This window comes from Crinia signifera, chromosome 2 (assembly GCF_055691185.1).
Source record: "Crinia signifera chromosome 2, ASM5569118v1, whole genome shotgun sequence".
In the NCBI taxonomy this organism is placed as follows: domain Eukaryota; kingdom Metazoa; phylum Chordata; class Amphibia; order Anura; family Myobatrachidae; genus Crinia; species Crinia signifera.
The window spans coordinates 84,017,218-84,035,699 of NC_139218.1; the positions used below are offsets into that span (position 1 = coordinate 84,017,218).

General features: G+C 43.2%; 1 protein-coding gene across 1 annotated transcript in view; it reads left to right on the top strand.

The window, feature by feature from the left end:
- LOC146059885 (organic solute transporter subunit alpha-like) overlaps positions 1 to 17,911 on the top strand; it is a 29,399-nt gene extending 11,488 nt beyond the window's left edge. The window contains exons 2-8 of the mRNA XM_083172518.1: positions 1,308 to 1,459; positions 3,762 to 3,835; positions 5,600 to 5,758; positions 6,890 to 7,001; positions 13,711 to 13,857; positions 15,246 to 15,351; positions 16,719 to 17,911. Coding sequence (XP_083028644.1) covers positions 1,308 to 1,459; positions 3,762 to 3,835; positions 5,600 to 5,758; positions 6,890 to 7,001; positions 13,711 to 13,857; positions 15,246 to 15,351; positions 16,719 to 16,903 — 935 coding nt within the window. The 3' untranslated portion in view covers positions 16,904 to 17,911. The remainder of the gene's footprint in view (positions 1 to 1,307; positions 1,460 to 3,761; positions 3,836 to 5,599; positions 5,759 to 6,889; positions 7,002 to 13,710; positions 13,858 to 15,245; positions 15,352 to 16,718) is intronic.
- The last annotated feature ends 571 nt before the right edge of the window (positions 17,912 to 18,482 follow it).

The following is an 18,482-nucleotide window of genomic DNA, read 5'->3' on the forward strand; positions in this document are numbered from 1 at the left end:
GAGTAAAGGCGAGAAGAGGTGAATAACCTATGATTATGGAAGTACAAAGTGACACACCTACAGTCTTATTATGCCTTTATGGTATTCATTGCAGGTGAGTGACACATGTAAACTTCAACTTTAGCTTTACGAAAGCCTTGTTACAAAATTAAGATCCTTATTTGTCACATACATAAAAGTTGATGGAGCTTACGTTATATTTATAGAGGTGATGCAATGTGAGAAAATAGTAATGTTTAACCCTTTGAGGTTTACCTGAAATGCTTGTGACACCTTAGGGGCCTATTTATCAGTAAACATTGTCAAGATGTTCCCTGAGATCAGCCATTTTGTTTTACCTGTGTCTCCAATTGTAAAGCGCAATGGAATTTGCGGCGCTACTTAAAAAAAACCTGTTAATAAATAAAAAATATTGAGCTTGTGCATGACGACCTTTTGGTGGTGACCTAGACATTGTCGACCTAATATACCACAACCGTTCTACAGCAGTACTTTATACTTGCCTACTTTTTCATTCTCCTCTCCGGTAGAAGCCCGGAGAGGAGACCAGACTGCAGCATGTCAGGGGGCGGGACGAGGTGGACGTCACCAAGCCCTGTCCCCATAGCAGGCAAAGGAGTCAATTTGCGGGTCCGCGAATCGGGGGCGGGGCTAAAATGATTTGATTCGCCGCGTACCCGCAAAAATCACTACATAGCGCAGCGGGGAAGGGGGGCTGCGGGGACAGCGTGGCTGATGCGGGAGACCTGCCCACCATCCCAGGGGGCCGGGAGGGGGACCCAAATTCCGGGAGCCTCCTGGCCATTCCGGGAGGGTAGGCAAGCCTGCAGTACTTGGGTTTAGAACCACAAATCTTTTGATAAAGTCAACACGTAAAAAAGCTAACATGATTTTTTCACATTGACAAGTGTTTTTCACATTTCTTTGATGTCAATGTCGACACTTGAGTAAGTGGACCTCCAATTAGCATTCCGTGTCCTAATACAAGTTAGCCGTACAGAGCAAGTCAGACATACATATTGAAATAATTCTATGCTGTAGGGGCATCAGATTGTAAAACCTAAATTTTTGTATTTTTTTTTATAATTTTATGTTGTATAATGATCTCAAAATTTGTTACAGTAAAAAAAACCTTTGTAGATATTAAAATGTTTACTGCAGTAAATGACCTTTCTTCCTATAAAGATTTGCTATCTAATTCTATCCAGTCGACTCTTAAATGCTCTATTTAGCTCTGTCTTTTACAGGTTGTATAACATCACCACATACAGTAACTGACAATCACTTTGTGTCCTTTGTTCTTCCAGGGCTTGATATCACCGGAATATTGCTGTTTGCTATTTTAACAGCTATGACAGCAATCACAACACTGGTATTCTTAGAGGAAGCATACTACATGTTCAACAAAATATCTGGCAACAAAAAGACAGTTATCATCTGGGTAAATGCCGCTGCTCCGGTATGTACAACAAAGAACCTGCTTACTATCATTTACTACATATATAACTAGCGATAATGCCATGCATCTACACCAAATTCCTGTGTGACTGAATGCAAATGTTCTACTACAGCAAAATCAATGCAATAATCCACTGGAAAAACAGATTTATGAAGGCACTGCATTGTTCAGATTGTACTGTAGATGTCAGGGACATCTAAGCACAAATACTCATGGCTGCAGTTTTAACATATTTTTGCTGATCTGCTGCGTATGCGATCGCTGTAACAACAACATTTGTACTCACGCAAGAATCAGGCCTACAGTATGTGTTGTCTTTTGCAGACGAATAACACTTTCTGTTTGTTATTGTTTTTTGGTTAGAAGTTGTCGGATCCATGTAACACACAACTAGGGAATGCAGAAAATTGACTGTAGTCTTTGAATACCCCTTTGTTGTCTTGTTTTGTGTGTCAGATGACCTAGCTAAACTGTCATAAACTCACGCTCCCTATTGGGATAAAAAATCCAAAAACTCTAAGACAGCCTAATAATTCGGCCTTCCTTTTCCTGTTCTTTTGACGATTCTAAGGAAGCTCCACTCCTTGAAGGGTTTTATCATTCTGAATCCTTCAAAGACAAAAAAAATAGAACATGTCTCATAGTGCAGATCTGTGTGTCACTAACATGGGTGTGAAAGACTTGTATGTCGAAACGCGTTGATGGTTTGTGGAGGGGCTAAAGGTCCATACACACTGGGCAATTTTTGCCCAGCGTGTATGGACAGCGATGATGTGAAAATCGCTGGCCTGAAAATGGCTTAGTGTAGGGGTGGGCAATAAGCGGCCCTCCAGCTGTTGAGGAGCTACACATCCCAGCATGCCTTGCCTTAGATTTACTATATGGCCATGCTGAAACTGATGCAAGGCATGCTGGGATGTGTAGTTCATCAACAGCTGGAGGGCCACTTATCGCACACCCCTGGCTTAGTGCATAGACACTGAGCGATTTTCCCCATGGCCAGCAATTTTCACAGAGGGTGGACAACTTTCCATAGGAGAACGATATGGAAAGCCGTCCTCCCTGTTGCTCATCTGCTGGTAATACCAACAGATGAACAGTAGCAGCTGGCCATGATGAGGGAGTGTGCATCAGCGCTTGGCCATACAGACTGGGCAGCCTTTGAGCTGAAATAAAACATTTATTCTTTGTGGAGTCTTAAGGTGGCCATACACATGCAGATTTATCTTCAGATCTGGCTGGTTGGAACAAAAACATGGTTATGGATGAAAGCAAATGACAGTTGACCATTTGCTTGGAAATGCTGGAAAACTGACAAACTGTCACTCATCCATAACCATATTTTTTGTTCCAACCAGCTAGATCTGAAGATAAATCTTACTAGTGTATGGGCACCTTTGAAGTTGAATAAACATTTTGTTTTACACTATGATGAGCTCTTGCTGATGTCATTGAGGGAACTGCCAATAGAAAGTGGATAAGACTGCTGCTACAGTATACCATATTTCTCCTCCTCACACTTTTTTCTTGGCCTGGTAGAGGCCAGATAAGGATACAGACGACCATACTATGTTTTATTTTGATTATACCCATATGTTTTTTTAAGGAATTTAGGATTATAAAAATCTTCAATGGGAGGATCTTCGTTCGAAGAGTCAAAAGAATTGGAAAAAGAAGCAGAATTACAATGCTCAATTCAAATGCAGTCCTTGTGCAGTACCTAATCCAGAGCTGCATGCAGTGCCTGATTCAGAGCCGCACGCAATGATTCAGAGCCGCCCACACAGTGCCTGATTCAGAGACACCCACACAGTGCCTGATTCAGAGCCGCCCACACAGTGCCTGATTCAGAGACACCCACACAGTGGCTGATTCAGAGCCACCCACACAGTGCCTGATTCAGAGCCACCCACACAGTGCCTGATTCAGAGTCGCCCACACAGTGCCTGATTCAGAGCCGCCCACACAGTGCCTGATTCAGAGCCACCCACACAGTGCCCGATTCAGGGCCACACACGATGCCTGATTCAGGGCCACACACAGTGCCCGATTCAGGGCCAATCACGGTGCCGACTCAGGGCCACACGGTTCCCGATTCAAAGCCACGCGCATTGCCCGATTCAGAGCCACACTCAGAGCCCGAATCAGAGCCACACACAGTGCAAAATATAACAGAAACAATGTTTTACTGCTTATGATATTGTTATCTATTCTCATTAGAATAATTAGAAGCCCATTATAAACCGCACTTATGTCTACCTCTTCATTAAGTATATTTTAATTGTTTTTAATTATTTTACAGATAATCGCTATAACATCCTGTGTTGGGATGTGGATTCCTAGGAGTACAATGTTTACAGACTTTACTGCCGCTGTGTATGTATACATAGTATTTGTTATTCATGTCTTTGTTTTTTTGTTTTAAACCTATAACATTACTGGTAGGTGAGAATATGTGATTCTAAGATCATTTTACTTCTGTCATGAGTTTTTTTTTAAGTGCAGACAATATATTGACACTGGAATCCCAACTGGCGGCCACAAACTGACAGCGCAATCCCCACATTGATCAGGATAACAATGCTGGAATCCTAACTGCCAGTGTCCTACACAAGTATTGTGGGCAGGTTAGGGTTCGGCCATGAGGGGGGAAGGGATAGTTTAGGCACTAGTGGGGGACTTAAGGTAAGCCTACGTATGGTAGAGGTTAGGCTGCAGGAAGGGTGGGTTACGGTTAGCATTTAGAAAGGGGGTTAGGCACTAGTGGGAAGGGTTAGGGACAGGCTGTAGGGGGGTAAGGGTTAAGCTGAGGGGCGGGAGGGTTACGGTTAGGGGAAGGCCTGCATAGGGATTGCCAGCATGAAACAGAGGATAAAGGTGGCCCTATACAAATGGCATTCCAAACTAGAGTTGGGCACACACTGCCAGATGTGTGATCCCAGCTGATGGTGCAATGTAAAGTAACAGTACATGGTACACACTGCGCGATCTGGTGTGCGATGTGTTACATACATTACAGAGTGCTCATTGCATACTACCATCTGCCAGCACAGAGGAGGGGGCCTGGATGTAGGAGGCATTACAAAGGCCTCCTCTCTTAAAATTTCCCTTGGCAGCTGCTTGCTTTAGTTAACCCTTCTGATAATTAAGTGCTGGAACAAAAACCAAGCCAGGAATAATATCTGTATATCGGATTAGGGCATTTTGGCAGCCCTGCAAGCACACCCTACCTGATATCCTAAGGCAGGATGCCCTTCAGAGTGCTGAGAAGAGCATCATTTGTCTTTGTCCTGGAACTCCCATCTTTCAACCAGGTTAGATGGATTGGATAGCAATGCCTCTTTGGTTACAAGAATAGTCAGCTGTAGGTCAGCTATAGCTACTTTGGCCACCTGAGAACACCTGGTGGTGTTCTCAGGTGGCCAAAGTAGGGCTGCCTACTAAATCTCCCAAGTATTGGTACTGTAGGTAAAATAAAATCTGTTATCATAAAACAGATGGACTAGGTGGCTCCTACATGGGCACAGGAAGGGTGGCACTACCCACGCTTCTGAGTCTCCACTGTCCAGGGTCCCTGCAGCCGTCCAGTGTCCTGGCACCTGTACAATACAATTAACAGGTGCCATGACTGGTAACAGTACTGAGTATGTGCAAAATCCTGGTTTCAATGGCCTTCCTCAGAGCTGCATTGGCTGCAGCCCATATAAGCTGGCTAGGGCAGAATGGTAAGGCTGTATGTCTTCCTACAGAAAGACAGCTCTCTGCTTATAACAGCTAGGACTGGCAGGCCCTGGAGGGAGGAAACACCTCCCAATTGGACTGCCTTTCTGCCTTTATTACGGGTGAGTGGCAGGTAAGACTTCCAATAAGAAATCACTGTGAAGCCAGTACAGGCTCGCAGACTGCATCTGGCTTCACTAACGTTGAGCAGGATGGCAGATTTTACTAGCAATGATAATGATAATACATCATTAAGGGTGATTCTTTTGATCTATATTATATCAGTTGACTATTTCATAAGACTACAGTATGGTCCCTTCCAAACAGTGTATATGATGTAATTTAATTTTTGGCGTTATGATATGATATGACACCAATATATTTAAATCTCATGCACATCTCTTTATTCCACCGGTCAAGGTTCCTGGCTGTGCTCATCTACCAGTTTCAGATGATGCTTGTGAAGGAGGTTGGTGGCAAGAAGGATTTCCTCAGGAAGTTTGCAGATACAAAATTTTCTCTAAGCACTGGTCCGTTCTGCTGTTGCTGTTTGTGTCTGCCACTGAAGGAGGTAAACAGGTTAGTAAAAGCAACTGTCAGCTCGCACTTCAGTATAAAACTAAAGAAATACTCAATGCAGTAGTTTGTTTGTCTTTAGCTAGGTACACATTACATGATAACCTGTATATAATTGTTCCAACATCTTGAATTAATAAGCTTATTCACGCTTGTTTGCTATGAATTGCTTTTTAATGACATATCTTGCAGCAAGGTGACCGTGTAACGGGTTGTTAGTTCTATCCTAAATCCAATGATTTATGGTCAGTGTGATAGGCAATACTAGTGATGACACAATGATAAATTAGGTAGAAAACAGAAGCACTGTTGCATAACTGAACTTAAAGGTGACATGTAAGCACAATTTACTTCATCATTTTTACTGAATATTTATTAAAAAAATACTGTGGGGAAAGCAATGCTGACTCTGTAGGCCATTATGTTTCTAGAAAGCTTGGGAGGCACTGCCTTAAAATATATTTAATCGATATATATTGCATATATGGGCGTTCGTTTATGAAGCATCGAGATGTAAAAAACTGTGTGCTTCTGATTGTATTTAGTTTATGCACAATATTTTTATACAACTAGGTCTTTCTAGTAAAAACATTGTCCTATTACATTTTGAGCATAACCAGAAGTGCCATGTTTTAAAATGCATTCATTTTTTTCTTAAACCCCACGTCCTCTGCCCTCTTTATGTTATACAACTCTGCCATACAGTATCTTGTATCCCACTTGACCCAATTAATGTCCTCTATCCCCTCTATGTTATGCAATTTTGACATATCTTGCTTCCCTGACCCACTTTGCATAGTGGCCGGACAACTTTTTGGGCCCCTGGGAGCCCCATGGGGGTGGCAGGATTGTCTTACCCCAACAGTATTTTTTACAGATTGTAAGTTATATGTTTCGGAAGTTTGGTGTAAATTGCGCTAGGAATTCCAGCGTTACAGTATGCTAGAACACACACACACACAGACACACACACACACACACACACATATATTTAGATAGATTATCACTGAAAACTGGGTACTACCTGATTGAAAGCCTAAATTTACAAACCATAACATTTTCTAAAAAATACAAAATATGTAGATAAAAACAAGTAACAAAAATAATTTGTGTTTTTTTTTTCCATTTTCACAGCCGATCTTTACTTATAGTGCAATTGGGAACTTTTCAATTTGCAGTCCTGAGACCAATTCTCATGTTTCTGGCTGTCGTCCTTTGGACTAATGGAACTTACACCATAGGCGATGTGAGTATTTGATTGAGATACATACTGTATTGTAAAACAGACTTTTAAACCCCTGTAAACGCCTAGGAATGCCCAACACATTTCTGAAACACTCCTTTGCAGTGCCAGATTAAGGTCTAAATGGGCCTGGAGCTGAAAATTATCAAGGGCCTATTATGCGCAATAAAAGGGTTTGTGGCCAGCACCTAATAATGTGGGGGCATGACCAGTGTTCTGGTTGGGTGGTCTGCTCATGGGTGTGTCTCTATTTGTGTAAATACTTTCAACTAATTATATATGCCTGGAAAAAGCAGGGGGCTGGCATAGGAACAATGCAGGGAGATATATTGGCGGGTGCTCTCCAAAGGTGCACCCGCAGGATGACGATGTCCTAAGATACTTGTTGGGTGAGGCGGCACTCCAGTCATTAAAAAAATACTTAAAGCCAAAACTTGGTAGACAACATTTCAGCACCTTTTATGTGGTCACCTAAATTTACCACACCATATACCCCTTAGACACATCATGCAACACAATAGTAACCCCTTATACTGTACTTGCCTCTAACACATTATGCCACATGGAATGAGCCAAAATTCACACTATGGCACACGGATTGAGTCAAAATTCACGTTATGCCACACAGATTAAGGCAAAATTCACATTTTGCCACATGGATTGAGCCAAAATACACACTATACCAAACAGATTGAGGAATAATGCACAACATGCTTCACAAACAGGGGCATTGCGCGTAAAAATTTACACCATAATGCCCATTACATGTTAAGCCACACACCATAATGTCCATTACGTATTATGCCAAACACCATAATGCCTATTAAAAATTATGCTACATAAGTGCTGCTTACCTACATGCTCATTGCCAGGGGTTCCTTGCTCATTGCCAGGGATTCCATGCTTACTGCAATGTGGGATTGCATACTCATTGCCAAGGGGGAATACATGCTTGCGGTAACTGGGGGCAGAAATGACAGCCAGGCAGAGAGCAGGGGGCTGCCCGGCTGTACTCAGAGCAATGCAGGTCCCGGCTATTTGAAATAATACCCCTTTCACACCAGAAAATGCAGGGATTTTCCCAGGCTGACCCCTTTTACAGCAGCCTAGTCCCTGCATTTTCTGGTGTGAGGGGGGAGAGAAAACTACCCCCCCCCCCCCCCCCCCTTTTAAACAACCAGCTATATCTTCGGAACCAACTGAGCCATTTACATGTTGGCTTCAAATTATTTTTTAATGATTTTGGTCCTGTGAAACTGGCCCGTTTGGTTCCAGGGAAATCTGTCCTTAAACAACATGAACAGCCATGAAATTACATTTCAGAAATGAAAAAAATTGGTTTACCCCCAATATCTCTAGAACCAATGAACCCATATGGACCAGCCTGGTATCAGATTGTAGGCCCAGCGATTTGGGTGAGATCAACCTTGAGCTTCTGTGATGCCGAAGGGGGAACTGGCAGCCATTGGAACTGGGTGGGGGTTGGAATTAGCAGGTCCCATGTTATCCTATGGGGAAAACGCTCCAGTTTTGCCTGGCGGTATCTCCGGTTCCCGGGGGGCTAGCGACGCGGGGCCGGGCTCATTGGAAAGCCCTGGCCCTCATCTACAAAATGGGCCTATTTGGAGTGTGGGCCTGGAGCTGGAGCTCCATCAGGCCCATTGTTAATCCGGCCCTGCTCCTTTGTGCAAGTGTCTTAATCTGTACTGCAACTCTATACGAACATCATCAGGATGCATGAGAGGCACATACAAAAAACATTGCAAAAGAAAAAACAAAACACATTGGTCCCTACAAAACAAAAAGCACATTGGCCTCAAAAAGAAAACTAATAATAATAAAGAAACATTGGCATACATAATATTAGGGTGAATAGCGTTTGTCCAAGGTGACCAGGGGTAGGGTGGGGTTCCTTGGGGAACATAGACTTCCCCAAAAAATTCTCAGCTGTGCTTCATAGAACTCTGGAACTTGCCTACACAATGCAATATGTCTGGAAAGTAACCGCTCCACATTTATAGAATTATTACATTACTTTGTATCCTATTAAAAGTAACAAATTTAAGCTCTTTGTAATAAATGTACAGATGTGCAATATTAAGCCTGGTTAAGTTATAAAGTGGCTGGTACATTATCACCGGCAAATTGGCTGATAACTATCATTTTCAAAATCAGCCTATCACTTTACAGGGCTTAATAAATCTGCCCCAAAATTACAGAAGGAGACTCAGGGATAGATGTATGAAGCAGTAATAAGAGAGAAGAAGTGATAAAGTTCCTAGCACTTTATCACCGATCAATGATCTTCTAACTGTCCCTTTTTAAACCAAGCCTGTTACTTAACAGTCAGGAGCTGATTGGAAGCTTAACGTTACTGGCCTCGGCTCTACTCTGTAACAGTGACACACCTCTATTTTGAGAAGTGAATGCCATCACTGCGCATTCTCTGCCATAAATATCATCAGACTGTTAATTAATGACAGTTTGATGATGACCTGCATGCCATGTCACCAACCCATTCAGCACGTGCACAGTACGGGTCCGGTGCAGGCACAAAGGGGGTTATTAAGACCTGAACTCAGCCTTGCGATTTAGGTGGCCGATTATCGTTTGACTGCTCATGCAAACTGATCATAGTGCGCATGCACAAGGCCATTTAGCAAACAAATCCAGCATCTCTTCTGATCGCCAGCCATTCCCAAGTTGTTTGACGGCGGGTTTTCACTCTGGCTGGATGGTGGCTATCTGATCGCAGGGCTCTAATACTCCGGTCTGCAAAAACCCCCAAATACCAAACTTCAGCACTTCATGCCATGCATCACTACTAAAACCAAATTGGGCCCACTATCACTTCCAAGAAAAATCATAAAGTTGTATTGCTGAATAAACAAATAACACAACATACACATGAATATATATTTTTCATATAAAATACAATGATGTAAAATGACCTTTAAATAATCCTTAAAGAACACACGGGCATTGCACTGAAACAGGCCTCTTTAGTTGGATAAATATAAATATTATCGATTATAACATAATTTAATTTAATAGTGAACAACAAATGTGAGGGCACACAATAGAACTTAGAACATTACACTTCTGGTGTCTCTTATATTTAATGGATTCCAGTCTCATATTTTTTTTACTGAAGCAGAGATGCTTTGGAAGATAGGTTTTTTTGACAAACACAGGTGCGCAATTAAATACACAGTGCAGCTAAAACAGTACACCAAAAGGCACACATCCAAAAGATTGCCTTAAGAAATAGACCAAAACAGAAAACAGATGGTGACTATTAAACAGCGCTTAGTGTATAACCAACAAATAGAAAGGGTTTTTATATCACCATTGATTTGAATACATTCAATTTGGTGTCAGCATTCAGGTACCCTGTAATGAGAATACACCCCTCCACACGAACAGTGTGACAAGGGTGACAAAATAGAATACACAAATAGTGCAGATTATCCTTGGTTAAAAGAAGTTTTTAATACAGATGTCCACTTACAATCTGCAGACAGTAAAAACAGCATGGGTGGTATTTCCACAGGGGCAAAAGCAGCACGGCACAGATGGTTAACAGGCAGGTCCAAAAGAGTCCAATAAGTCTCCCGTCCGGAACAGGACACTCCTGAGGAAGGATTTTATCTGAAACGCGTTGAGTGTATTATTGGGAGGTGCCACGGAGGATAGAAGACAGTCGTCGGCCACTGCAGAACATCGAGTACCGCTGAGCCCCTGTTCCGGACGGGAGACTTATTGGACTCTTTTGGACCTGCCTGTTAACCATCTGTGCCGTGCTGCTTTTGCCCCTGTAAGAAATACTACCCAAGCTGTTTTAACTGTCTGCAGATTGTAAGTGGACATCTGTATTAAAAACTTCTTTTAACCAAGGATAATCTGCACTATTTGTGTATTCTATTTTGTCACCCTTGTCACACTGTTCGTGTGGAGGGGTGTATTCTCATTACAGGGTACCTGAATGCTGACACCAAATTGAATGTATTCAAATCAATGGTGATATAAAAACCCTTTCTATTTGTTGGTTATACACTAAGCGCTGTTTAATAGTCACCATCTGTTTTCTGTTTTGAAGCAGAGATGCTTGCCAAACATATAACTCCTGCTTTCCTGGACATTACGTGCCACTTTGGTATACAATACAGAATAGTCTGGGCATCATGGACGGTGTAATGGTTAGCATTACTGTCTCAAAGCACTGAGGTTATGGGTTTAATTCCCGCCATGGCCCTGTGTGGAGTTTGTATATTCTTCCCCATGTTTGCGTGGGTTTACTTTGGGTACTCTGGTTTCCTCCCACAATCCAAAAATATACTGGTAGGTCAATTGGCTTCCAACAAAATTAACCCTAGAATGTCTGTGTGTGCGTGTACATGTGGTAGGGAATATAGATTGTAAGCTCCACTGGGGCAGGGACAGATGTGAATGTTCGACTATACTCTGTAAAGCGCTGAGGAATATGTGTGCGCTATATAAGAAACTGATAATAAATAAATAATAGTCTGACGCTGCAGCCCAAATATTCAGAGATATTAAATTAATATTTTTGTTTTTATTATTACAGTATCCACTGCCGCTGTGATATTATGGGGTGCTCAACCTCCAAAAAAGGGAAAGACAAAACGAGCATAGATGTGCGCACATTGAGTGCTAGGGGTGCACAGGCACCCCCTAATGCTGTGCCCACCCTTATGAACACGTTCCTGCCACTAGCAATACCCTTTACCAAAGACCTCTGCTTTTTAGAACTGTATTCCATTAAAAGAAGCGTCCGTCAATCAGTTATGTGTGTTTTGAATTGTTAACTGTACTAGACCATTGTCATATCACTACATACTAGTGTCATCCATATATGTTTTTTACTTTATTTGCATGTTACACAGATTAGATAACGAGGACTTTTACACAGATTAGATAACGGGGACTTTAACACAGATTAGATAACACACAGATTAGATAATTATAAGATTACAACTGAAATAGGCAGGAGATTATGGTGCGGCCGAGAGACGTTTTATATTGTAGCGGTCGCCACTATACTGTACTGTAATGAGTGCCCCCGGGGCAGTAGTGATCCATGCTTCCCAGCTGCTGGTGCTCGTAGCCAATAGGGCAGCTATTTCTAGAGTTCACAGATCATATTGACTGTGCCCACTTTAAATATACTAAGTATGAAGCTTCCTTAATGCAGAGGTTTTTTTATACCTGGAATAGACCTCCCGGGTGCATAGATTTGGTCTCTAAAGGCCCCCATACACTAGGGCGACTTGTCCTGAGGACAAGTCGCCCCCGACTTCCCCCTGAGCTTCCCCGGCTGCTCCCCGGGGGAGCTTGATTAGATTGGCACTTGATGTGCCATTTTTTACACGTGATAAATCGTCTCGATTTATCACATGTAAAAAACCCGGGGAGCAGGGGGGGGCTACAGAGGTGGGAGCTGGTGGGAGCAGGGGACGCTGCGGGGGACACGTCTGTGCGGCGAGGCGGTAGAGGGAGCAGGGGGGGCTGGGGATGCTGCGGGGGACACGTCTGTGTCCCCCGCTGCTGGGGACGCTGCGGGGGACAGCGTCTGTGCGGTGAGGCGGTAGGGGGGCTGGGGACGCTGCAGGGGACACAGGCGGCATAGAGCCGGGCAGGGGGAGCCGGCGGGAGCTGTCAGTGCTCGAAAAAAAAAGCCTATACAATGAATGGGCAGCCTGTGATTGGCTGAGCGCTCTCTCAGCCAATTGCTGACTGGCTGAGAGAGCGCTCAGCCAATCACAGGCCGCCCATGCATTGTATGGGCTTTTTTTTTTTATTCAATACTGACAGCTCCCGCCGGCTCCCCCTGCCCGGCTCTATGCTGCCTGTGTCCCCCGCAGCGTCCCCAGCCCCCCCTGCTCCCTCTACCGCCTCGCCGCCCCACTAGGTCCCAAGTCGGGTGGTCGGACGTGCAGCAGGTCCGACCACCCGACGCAGATCCGATGCGCACGGGACCGCGCATCGGATCTGAGGGGACATCAAAACTAGCTGATTTTGGTCCGATTTCAGCCAGATCCGACTGATCTGGCTGAAATCTGACCAAAATCGGCTAGTGTATGGGGGCCTTTACGCTTTTCCCCGCCTGCTGTCAGCATCAGCGGCTTCTTCAGAGAGAATTTATATCAGAGATCACTGCTGCAGACATCTTATGCAGCATCAGTTCAACTGGTCACTGTCCAGGGAACTTCAAACAGTCCGTCTTCTTCAATATTGATAACCACTGTTTACTTCTGTGACTTTCTCAGCTGCGGAACCCAAATTCACCAAACTATGATGGCTAACGCAAAGCTTGTAAGCAGGTCCAGTGCAAAGTTTTTCAGTACCCTAGGCAGCTTACTGCTCTCACCAGCAACTTTCCAGAACCTCAGATAAACATCTAGAGATGGTGTCTTAGAAGGTCAATACATTAAGTTGAGCCTCTCTCAGAGTCATTCTTAATTTTGTTATAGTCAGACTCAGGGGCGCCCTCAGATTCTCGAGCCCCCAGGACGCTGCCTAAAGCCCTGCTTGTAAGGGCTGTCCAACCAGTGCACTATCCAGTTTGAATTACTATTGGGAATTTTACCATTCAAATGAGCCAGCTTGGATTATATTATCTCAACATCACTGCTCAACTAAATACAATCGTCACAATCCCTTCTAATTAGGGCTGTCTTTTCTCTTCCAGTCACGTGCAGAGTCGGCTACAATCTGGATCAATGTGACTGTTGGTGTGGTTACCATTACTGCACTGTGGGCAGTGGGAATTATGTTTAACCATGTAAGACCATCCTTAACAGATAAGAATATTATCCCAAAATTTGCAGCTTACCAGGTAAGACATAAAACCATACAAAATATATCATTATAGTTGTTTGTTATATTATATTTATTAACAGCAATATTGTTATTGAGATTTTTGAAAAACATTAAAGCAAAGGTGCATACACACTGTGTGATATGTGCTACTGTTCTAGTATCCACAAATGCATCTGTTGTCATAGTATAGGCACTAGATTCAGTAAAAACAGCAATCCCTTACCCTTCTACAGTAAATGACTTACACCACTTTCAGACAGAAATGTAGAGTCATGTGCTGGTCCCAGCCTGACCCCCCTTCATACAGAAAAGCAAACCAGGTAATTTGCTTTTCTGTGTGAATAGGGTAGTAGAGATACATATTCACCACCATTAGCAACAATAGTGGGGTGTGGATCGCACTTGAGTATCACAAAAATGCAGGGCCCTCCTCAGTGACAGGAGCTTGGTGCTGCACTGTGACATTAAGTGCAGCACTTGGCTCCTGTCACAGTATAGGAGATGGCAGTGCAGTCAACCAAGTCTCCATCTTAAAGGATGCTGGGAACGCCCCCACAGTGATGAAAACTGGGTCAGGCCATGCGGCCCTGCTCCTTCCAGAATACCATTCTTCCTTTTGGAGTCATGCACCACCAACATTTCACCACACACTTCACCCATTGTTTAATACTTACCCCTCTGGAGTTCCACAATGAAGGCAGCAATGGCAGACAGGAGAGAGGAAGGGGGCAGCACATGGGCCTCCTCTTCTCTTAAAGCGCCTCTGAGTGGAGAGTTATAAACAACAGGTTGAATAAAACAAATGCACAGGCAGTGGCGCCAAAAGGGGTACTAATTAACCACGCTCCTGGAGAGGCCCAAATCTTATATGAGTAGTGTCATCTTCCCAGTGATATCTTCAGGAACATGGTGCCCGTACATTGAAAGCAAAGACTTATGAATCTGTGCTCTCTAGCGCACATGCTCTATCTTCCCAAGTATCATTGGGAATATTGTACTGGCTGAGGAGGAGGGGCTTGCTTCCAGCAGGTAAGGTAGGAAACAGGCTCCTCCCTCATCAAGATTAGAATGGCGGCCCCTGTGGATCACGCACCTCAAATCATTTTTAGCTACATTCTATTATTACTTAACCAGATGATTCATTTTCAGATGCTTCAGAAGACTCAACGATCATAACATCATTCATATCAATACCCTGCTGTGCTTTATGTCCTTTTATATATATATATCATAAATTTGAAGGAACTATACCAGTCATTGGGGAAACAATTAATTTTTTAAAAGTTCATTAAAGCATTTCTGCATACATTGATCTAGATTATCATCTTAAAAAAGAATACCCTAGTAAATTAGACATTGTAAATACAATTAGTTTAATTGTTTTATATTATTTTGTATTTGCAGTTTATTGTTATTCTGAGCCAGCTACAAACGTCAATCATCAATATTCTTGGCACCACTGGTGTGATATCCTGTGTTCCACCGCTTCCCGGCCCATCCAGAGCATCATGTGAGTCCGTTCTCATTTTAATATTGCCTAAGATTACTACACAGAGGGGTGTGTGGTATATATGTTAGACAATCACAAGGTAGGCAAGGTGAGCATTTATCATGCCGACATCATGTCAACATCTGGTACAGACTAATCAGAAAACCAGAATAGGTACTTGTGTATTATAGCGGCGCCCATCGCATCGCATACCAAAAGGCATGCGATTATATGCAATTCGATATCGCGCAATATTGTACAATGTCATACAATTTTAAAATTGTATGACATTGTATATGGCATACAATGCCATACAATGCGATGCGATTAAAAATTGTATAAGCACCCTAACGGGTGCTTACAATGTGAAATGCACCCCCACGCCACCCCCCCCCCCACTATAGACGTGAACCCGAAGCGTGGCGAGCGTAGCGAGCCAGCGAGGGGCGGTGGTACGCGTCCTCCGACCTTTTCATACCCCCACTATCCATATCGGCGTGGTGTTGAGAATAGAAAGTGTGGCGAGCGCATCGAGCCACCAAGCCCGAAGCGTGGCGAGCGCAGATACCTGTGAAGCCCGCGAAGGGACGCGGATACCTGTGAGGGTATCCGCGTCCCCTCGCGGGTCTCGCCACGCTTCGGGCTCGGTGGCTCACTGCGCTCGCCACACTTTCTATTCTCAACTCCACGCCGACGTAGATAGCGGGGGTATGAAAAGGTTGGAGGACGCGTACCTATGCCCCTCGCGGGCTCGCCGCGCTTCGGGTTCACGTTTATAGTGGGGGGGGGGGGGTGGCGTGGGGGTGCATTTAAGATTGTGAGCACCCATTTGGGTGCTTAAAAGCACCCTTTAGGGTGCTTATACAATGTTTCATCGCATAGGGGGCAAAAATCGCGTTGCATCGCATGCCATCGGTGCATGGCAAGCAATGCGATAAAAACATTGCGTGAGCAACATCGGGGGCACCGTTATAATACACAAGTACCCCAGAATATAAGCATTCTAACAGTTACCCTAACACTAACATCATTAATGGTGCTGGTGTCATTAATGATGCTGACATTTTAACAATGTCAACATCACTGTAGACCTTCTGCTGTCGACATTGTGAATGTGATCCTTGTGGTCACGGACTGTGTACCTTAACTTGCAGTTATATATGAAATGGCATGATCACCATAAATGGGAGGGCCCTGTCAGTTGTGGTCCATGATCAAGTAAGCACAGCTGACAGGAGTTGAACAGCTTATAGCCAGAATTCAGAATCTGTGCTGACAGGTCAGTGATGTGCTCTGCTTTACAGTTTGTCTCTTCTACAGAAGTCCCAACATAAATGACTACCATTAATCATTCATATCTTAATTGCTGAATATCATTTTTATTTCAGACATGAATCAGCAGCTCCTGATCATGGAAATGTTCATCACCACTATGCTCTGCCGAATGCTGTATCGAAGGAGCTATGAAGGGCTCCCTGCACCTATTGACAATGAGGCAACTAAAGACAATCTCCATAACAGTGCAGTGTGCCTTAATGGGAAAGCAGCAGATGATGGCTTCCAGAAGGTTTAGGGGATGGCTGAAAGCACCTCAAAAAAACTGTTCTTACTTGACCCATTGACACACCACCCACTCCACCATTCTTACCTTATATAGGATGGATTATAAATACATAGCTATAAATATATATATTCTTGTATATAATATTCCGTATAATAGATATATTTTCTATATTTTCACTCTCATCTCTTTTAATCAGTGCAATGAATGCAAGAGTCCTACCAGGCCAATGGGACCTTGAATTGAAGTCCTAATCAAGTCTGGTAGCATAGATGTAAATGTGGGAGGCAATGGAGTCATCTTCCGCCGGGCTCCTGCTCATAAGGGGGCACCTCTCCCCTGCAAGTTTGAATCAGTTAATTGAAAGCCATTTTTAACACAGCAGTTTCATTATTGATACTATGTACAGTATAAATTCTTCAACTAAATAATGCATTACTGCATCCTGGTGTGCCTTGCTGTTAAATATCAGTCAAAAGTAAATTATAATACAGTGGTGTATCTATAATGGGTGCATCTGAGTTCATGGGAGTCCACACCGCACAGCCAGCACCCATTTTTTAATAGTCCTCTCTCTCTCTCTCTCTCTCTCTCTCTCTCACCCCCATTGGTGCTCCTTGTGCTCAGACTTCACTGCATTGCCAGCTAACAAGGAGGGGGCCCAGATGGAGGTGTCACCCGGGCCTCCCTCTCTGTGAATACGCCCCTGGTATAATAGCATTACCTATACCGTTTTGTAATTTCTATACAGTCTGGAGAAAATTTATTACTATTGGAGATGGGATGTTGCTATAAGCAACCAACTATTATCTTCTAGAAGGTGCTAAATAAATAAGTAGATTCTGATTGGTTGCCCATAACAACATGCCATGGGAAATAGAACCCCAATCTCAGTAAATTTCCTCCACTGTTTAATTTATAGTTCCATATAAGCAGGGCCAGCAACAGGCCGCCTTGATTACAGACTTATCCCCGCATGTGAAGATTAGTATTGGATGACATATATATATATATATATATCTATCTATCTATCTATCTATATATATATATATATATATATATATATATATATATATATATATATATATATATAGTGGCAGAGACAGCATATCTCCACATGAGAGTAATGTGGAGGATCCAGACCAGATTTTGGAAGCACCTATGCTCTCCTGATATAAGTGTTTCCAGGACAGAGGGTAAATGCTCGTGATGCTGGATTAGCTGCCCAAGCAATAGGCCAGGGTATGGGCTACAGTAGGGACCACTGGAGCTTCCTGAAGAGTCTGTACTATCCTGTTATAACCTGTATGCTGCATGCTGTACTACTGTACATTTGCCTGTGAAATTGACCTGGTATGCTGTGGACTGCTAACCAAAATAAAGACTAAAGACTTCATGTGAATCCAGTCTATTTGCTACTTTTCACAAATAATAATAATAATAATATATATATATATATATATATATATATATACACAAACATAAAAATAAATATAGTCAGCTTTCCTGCAATGCATCCTGATGCTGTATTGCAGGATAGATGACAGTGGCCATGTAAACAAATATATAGGATATACAATGATACAAATAT